Source organism: Plasmopara halstedii (assembly GCF_900000015.1).
Source record: "Plasmopara halstedii genome assembly, contig: Scaffold_262, whole genome shotgun sequence".
Lineage (NCBI taxonomy): Eukaryota > Oomycota > Peronosporomycetes > Peronosporales > Peronosporaceae > Plasmopara > Plasmopara halstedii.
In genome coordinates this window covers 579,787-586,631 of record NW_020187183.1, presented here as the reverse complement: position 1 = coordinate 586,631, position 6,845 = coordinate 579,787, and the positions used below count along the sequence as shown (strand labels likewise).

General features: G+C 42.8%; 3 protein-coding genes across 3 annotated transcripts; all 3 read left to right on the top strand.

The window, feature by feature from the left end:
* Positions 1-2,270: 2,270 nt before the first annotated feature.
* On the top strand, positions 2,271-2,576 carry PHALS_04575 (uncharacterized protein; the record flags this gene model as incomplete). Its single annotated transcript, XM_024722412.1, has 1 exon — positions 2,271-2,576. One exon carries the CDS (start codon positions 2,271-2,273, stop codon positions 2,574-2,576), a length of 306 nt encoding a protein of 101 aa, XP_024573491.1.
* Positions 2,577-2,627: 51 nt separating this feature from the next.
* On the top strand, positions 2,628-5,004 carry PHALS_04574 (uncharacterized protein; the record flags this gene model as incomplete). Its single annotated transcript, XM_024722411.1, has 3 exons — positions 2,628-2,741; positions 2,810-4,366; positions 4,435-5,004. 3 exons carry the CDS (start codon positions 2,628-2,630, stop codon positions 5,002-5,004), a joined length of 2,241 nt encoding a protein of 746 aa, XP_024573490.1.
* On the top strand, positions 5,003-6,258 carry PHALS_15026 (uncharacterized protein). Its single transcript, XM_036407320.1, has one exon. The coding sequence runs from the start codon at positions 5,338-5,340 to the stop codon at positions 5,527-5,529; it is 192 nt and encodes a 63-aa protein (XP_036263031.1). The 5' UTR covers positions 5,003-5,337; the 3' UTR covers positions 5,530-6,258.
* The last annotated feature ends 587 nt before the right edge of the window (positions 6,259-6,845 follow it).

Sequence of the window (6,845 nt, the reverse complement as noted above, 5' to 3'; positions counted from 1 at the left end):
AGAACCTTCTAGAAGACCCACAATGTCACAAAGTTCACGCTGCTACGTACTTTTGTCCTGGGTCAGAGTGATGGTCACTTCTTGATCTCCGCAACGAAAAATCGTCTGTGAAAAAAAAAGATATGCTCCTAAAGTGCTTTGTCTCAATAGCGTTTCTACACGGTTTTAGGGTATTTCGATGAAAATTGACGTAAAAATATGAGAAATAGTCATGACTACATATTTTTGGCCAGCACTGTATCAATATTCACATACAGCAAGCGTAATGTAGATTTTTATAAATTAAAATTGAAAAAAGTAGCAAATGTGTAAGGGTTTACAGCACAAGATTCCCCGCTAAAATAGGCGCCCCAAGGAAAAGACGCTTATCGCACTCAGCCTCCATGTCGCACAAGTCTCGGTCTCCGTGTTCGTAGCCTGCAACAAAAAGTGTTCTGACACCACGTCGTGGAACCCAGAACGACGATGTTCATGTGTTATCAACGAACTGGATCAGGCTGTAGAAGCACAGCTTGCTTTACAGCAATTCGTATCACAGCAACCCTTGCCCAAATCATGTCGTATTATGATTTCAAGCCGTCCAAAAATCGCTTCGTATGCGCTTCCTCAAGCCACAGGTCATCAATTCTAATATTACTGTTTGCGCTTTCAGCAGCAGCGGTTGATAAAAATTGTATACTAAGAAGGGATGATATACTTTAGGAGATAGAAGCTCAAGGAAATGCACCTAAATAAATTAATCATTTCGCGCACTAGGTGAGAAAACACGCAGTCTGGAGGTTTCGAAAGTCGGCCTTTGCGACGATGACACCTACTTAGAGCGTCGTCTATACTTGAACACGCAAGGCTTAAAGCAAGACACGGATGTCAGAATCACAACCATCACCTCAATTTTTTGCTGTAAACAGCCCCGCACACCTCCATGAGACAGCTGTAACAGCTACCAACCAAGTACCTTATTCAACGCAAGTTCGGTCGCCCCCAGAAGCGAAAAAAACACTACATCGTGCAACCCTACCTATTCTCAAAGGGATATGAAAGCCGAGGATGCGTCAGATTGTGAGCTGTTACGCCTCCAGGGCTATTTGACCGAAATAAAACATCAATCTCCACGATTTCGCAAGCTGAGAAGAAGCCTCCCCTCAACAATGTATTGGTAACAGCCCTGGTTTTTCCTACCGGCTAATCAAACGTTTGAAGTGAATGTTGGTATCGCTTTCTCACCAAACGTCTGACATAAAAATGGTCATCGCTTTCTAAAAGTGATGAAACTCCCGCGGCTGACTCTCGTGAGCTTTCTCGATAGTGGTTGCGCGCCGAATCTTTCCTGAAGTCTCGAGGCTAAGAGAAGCTAGATCCAGGATACGCCAGATCAGCTAGGTTATTGCGGTGTCTGGCTTATTTAGGCACCCTGAGAGGTTCAGAATCACTACGCTCTTTTGAAAATTTGGTGGCTCAGCTACAGAGATTGCAGCGGGGCTGTTGTAGCTTAGCGCTTGAGGAAGCGCACTTTAGATCACCGACCTTTCGTTCTTTACAAGAACCAAGTATGAGTTAGCGGATCGCAATCCGCTCACTCCAAGATAATTATTCCCTTCCCAAGGCTCTTCGGTTTGAAATCCAAAACTGATTTTTATTTAACTTTATTTGCGGCTAAACCGTCTAAAATTCAAAGATAGATTTCCTAAATATATATAGTAAAATCTAAATACATGTATAACGACTGGCTACCTAGCCCCGTACCGTATTCTAGGGTTCTTGTTTGGATGGGGTCACACCATGCACATCTCGTGTGACACACCGACACACCCACCCCTGTTATCAGGATTCGTGTAACCCCGTTACACACCCTCAGAGGTTCAGAATTCGCTCTTTAAAAAAATTGATGGTTCAGCTACAGAGATGGTCAAGACGTCGCTTTGTCCGCATTAGAGCTCTTCGCGTCAGACTGTATCGAAGGAACAGTATCGTGGTGTAGCTTCAATTATTCTGTTCGTATAGTGAGTCAACTCACCACGCAGATGTCGAGGCTCAATCTTTTAGTAAATGTTCAAAACTTATGTTTTTTACGTAAAGTGGATTTGTTGTTAACAAATAAATTTATTCTACTCTTTTTCTATTAATTTTCCGATTACTGTAATTCGTCATCTAGAAGACGTGATGTGCATGATGGTAATTTGTGGTTCTTGCCTATCTATCCATCTCCTCACAATCTCTATCTCTATCTCTCAAGTACATTAGTTTATAATTACTAAAGTTCCCCAAAAGTCATGATTGTGAGCCCTCCACCACGCCGCATTCTGCCCTTGATATGGGCACTTGCTCTTGTCACGAATGCTGAGAGTGCCAGCGCAGAGGCTGCTGTATCGAATGCTGAGAGTGTCAGAGCAGAGGCTGTTGTACCGAATGCTGAGAGTGCCAGAGCAGAGGCTGCTGTATCGAATTCTGTAGCTGTTGTACCTAATCAACATATGAGAAAACTTACCCCGTCAAAAGTGGATGATGACCACAAATTGGTCGAGGAGCGATTTTTACCTCCTTTAGCGGCGGCCGAAGCAGCTGAACATGAGCTATAGCCATTTGCAGGAAGTATGATATCCAAGAAAATTATTGATAAGTTGCATGAAATGAAATGTCGTGTTTCTGGAATGGAGAAGGATAACATGAGAAATGATCAGGATATGGTTGACTCGTTAATTACAAAGGCTGAAAACAATGTGGAGTTGCTTTTTGATTATCCCGTGTTGATTTGGTTGGGTACAAAATCTCCAAAGGATCAGAAACTTGCCATCAACCTTATGGTGTATAGATTGTTGGAAAGAATCTTAACTATGACGATATACAAGCTGTTTTTACGCGAGGAAAGATGAAGGGTGGCCTTGCGTATTATTTAGCTACCGCTATGGAAAGGAGATGGTTGATGACCTTGCCGACTAAGAGTAAGTACGAGACTTTAAACATTCCTGTCGAACTCAAAAACGATCAAAAGTTTATGTTAAGTGTGGGTGTCACGATTTGGGAAAAATTCGAACGTTTAGGAGAAGAGGATTTTGTAAAGTTAATGATGTCCATATTGCGAGAACAGTCAACCGATGAAATCATGTGGGCTAAAAGTATTTACTTGTTGCAGAAGAACCCGTCTGTCGGAACGACTCCTTTCTGGGGTGTGTTTGACGATCTTCTCCGGACATATGAGAGCAAGTTTACTCCCAGTGAGGCTGTCACGTTTCTAAAGAGTAGTGAGTTTGAGAAACTTTATCAAGACGTGGAAATGGATGGTGATGTTGGCATGAAGATACGAGACAAATTACTAGAGCAGTCCCCAGATGAACTCATGTGGGCAAAACTTATTTACATGTTGCAACCCGACCAACGCAAATTCGATGGTATTCCTCTTGTATTTGACAGTCTACTCCGGCCACATGAAGCATATGAGAATAAAGTGGGCCAGTATACACCTAGCGCCTCGGTCAGATACCTGACAAGCTCCGAAATGTATAACTGGTACTTTACGGCATTTGAATCTGGGCAATACAAACTCTCTCCTGATATTGAAAAACCGTTTTATAAGGAGTATGTTAAATCGCTACAAGGCACGATTAACGATCATGTGATGCTCGCCAAAGTATTACACATTTTGCGTAATGACGGAAAGATGTCCTCGTTTTACTCTGGTCTATTGAAATATCTTCTTGATTCATGGACGAAAAAGATGCGAATCATCAATGGACAAGACGAATTGAATACTGTTGGCGTCGGTATGATCTCTGACGAAGCTTTTACCCACTTATTTCAGTACGCGCAGTTCACGAGCGGTAATCCCGACGTGTTTATGCTAAAAAAACTGGAAGAAGTATGGACAGATGAAGTAACATTGGCTTCCATTCTTAATAAGCTACGTAGTGATAAAAGTGTGTCGAATATTGCACTCGGTGTGCTGGATGCTTTATTCCATTCATGGGTTTCAAAGTCATACAATTCGATTGCAACTGCTGGAAAACCCCGCATTCTCATCGAGGCTTATGATCTAATCCAGAGAAACAACCCTACGGACCTCACTTATCTAGACATCTCTCGTTTATTGAAAAAACTGCAAAAGTGGTCGACGAATGATTTTATGTGGGCCAAATTTCTATACAAGCTGCGGCAAGACCACAACGTAAGCGCAAAAGTCAATATGATGTTCGACACTCTTCTTCAACCAGCTGGAGATTTCCTTCACTCGGAAGAATTCACACCCAGTTATCTTGTCAGAAGTTTGACAAGTGCTCAAGAGCAGTCATTAAATAACGAATTGGAGATGACTGACTTCGAGTGGGGAGTTCAGGTAGAGGAATCGCGTAATACAGAATTATGGACGGCCAAAGTCTTGTATTTGATGCTCAAAAGCGAAGATATACGGCTGAATTGGTGTTTTCCCGCTGGCTAAAACAGCTGCTTGATAAATGGATGGAATCGTCACATATAGGGATTGAAGTAAATGAAGGTTTTTTGCGAGGCAGAGACTTTAAGAACATGATAGCTTACGCGAGATTTTCGAGTGACAACCCCAGTGTATTTCTGCTAGAGAAACTGCGAACAGTGTTTCCTGACGATCTCAAATTAAGTTACCGTTTGAATATGGATCTAAAGAAAACGAAAGATGCTGGTCTAGACGGTGTGTTAAACGCTCTTTTCCACTCATGGATTGGAAAGCCGTTTGATGGAGATGATAAGTTAAAAGACTTTTTAATGCTCAAGGGTGGTTATGACTATTTGACGGGTAAGGACATTGCCAAATTGTATAATACTTCGAAGAACAAAGAGGATGCCTCTACGAAAGCCCTCGAATTTTTATCTACAAAATCAAGCGATCAAGTCATGTGGTACAACTTTATAAGGTCACTAGAGGGTTGCAAGAATCAAGTTTTTCTTGGTGAACTGTCAAAGACTCTTCGTCGATCATTGGAAAATGATATACCAGAAACTGTGACAGAATTAGCAAATCAGCAGCTACACCATTGAATGCCTGTCGAGTCAAGCGGTGCCTGCTTTCTTGGTAGAGCTTGAAATTCGAAGAAGAACAGGCGATGACGACAGAACAAATTCAAGCAATCAAAGCATAAGTTGTTAGGTATGCGTGGAATATGCGCAGCTGCGTTCAGTGCAAACCTTTAAATCTTTAAGCAAGTTTAAACAATTTCTTACTGCCTTACAATCGAATTACTCCACACAGGGCTGGGCTTTTTCCATCAAGCTATTGGGTCGATTATCAGCTGGACAACTTTAGTGATAATTCTGTCCTTAAGATGGTTAGCATCTCCAAAGCTGAGCCTTTTGAATACATGGCGGCGTCAAATGCCGTTTGAGCAAGCCAAACGATTCCATGGTATTTGCAAACTACAGAAAATGAAACGCCATGTTCGAGACTCTGAGGGCCAGTATTTTCGAACTCAGAGCACCGTTACTCAAACAAAGAGTCGTATTTGGCCATCAGGGAACATTAGACTAGGGATAAGCAACATACGCTCACTTTCCTGCCCTATTTGAGCGAAAGAACAAAAGGTAAGGCGTACACGCGTGAAGCGATGTCGCCTAGATGTTTTTTTTTCTGGCCGCAACGTTGTCAAGATTTGCGTGCCGCGTTCCAACCTGTGGATTATGACTTTCACTAGTGCTCGCACTATCTGGCCTGTAAGTAGGGAGAGTTAGTTGAATGGTTGGTTACATTCGCGTGATATATGTGCTAAAGGAATCTCAAGTAGAGAGCTTTTCGTCGCAACAAATTAAGCGGATAGTGTTTACAAATGTCTGAAAGTAGGCTCAGCCCGCAAACAATTCTTTGGGGTGCAAGCGACATCAGTGAATGCAAAACAGATCTCGCTCAAGGTGGACTACACGTATGATTGGCTCGTACCTCTACAGAAATGACAAGGTAATAAAGGCTCTCGGTTTGACAACTCAGAGACTCCATTTTTGAGCATTAATTGATTCAGACTCTGAGAATCATAACCATAACTTCCCGCGGAACTACCTGACAGCAAATGTAGTCATTCTGACGTCCAGGTCTGAACAAGGTTGTATCATCTGCGACACTAGAATCATATCGCACACACTGACTTTATATTCGTTGTTTTATACTCTGGAGTGGTAGCGCATTTTGCGGCACATCGTCAAAATCAAAAATCGTTCGCCTGGACGGCTTCGCCAGGTGCTGATGTTAAACCCCTGAAGGTTCAACCAGACGTCACGAAACATTTAAAATATCTACAGAGCTGATCGCTCCTGTAAAGCGTTGATATTTTTGACAGCAAAGACAGATCTGATACCGCGAGAGGTCCAGATGCGATATTTCCTGCTTTGGACGTATCAGAAATGCGTCGCGCTAACAATCTTCAAGCCAATAGACGACGCATGATATTGGGCACTGACGTGCGTAATCTCGTGAAACGAGAAATTCCCGTCGTCGGTAGTTCGGAAGCGACAGATACGTCAAGAGAGAAGATATTAGTTGGATACGTCTAAGGGCTGATAGCTCTCATATCTAGGGTAACGAATGACCTTTAGTTGAGATCAGTCAAAATTATCATTCTTCTAGCAGTTTGTTCAGCAAAGCATCTTTACCGGGACTTTTCTCGTACTCCTCACCTAGCTTGAGGCTGGCATTGAATGCAAAATCCAACTTTTAATCAGCCGGTGCCAGCTGGTTGCGGGCTGCCGAGGCGCTTTGATCACGCGACAAGCGATCGACATCAGCCAGGCTGATAACGAAGAAGGAGATATCTTCAGACTTCGATTAGCATCGTGGTAGCCGCAGTTGTTACAGCCCAGGCATCTACGTCTTGCGTGTGTCCTCATAGATCAGC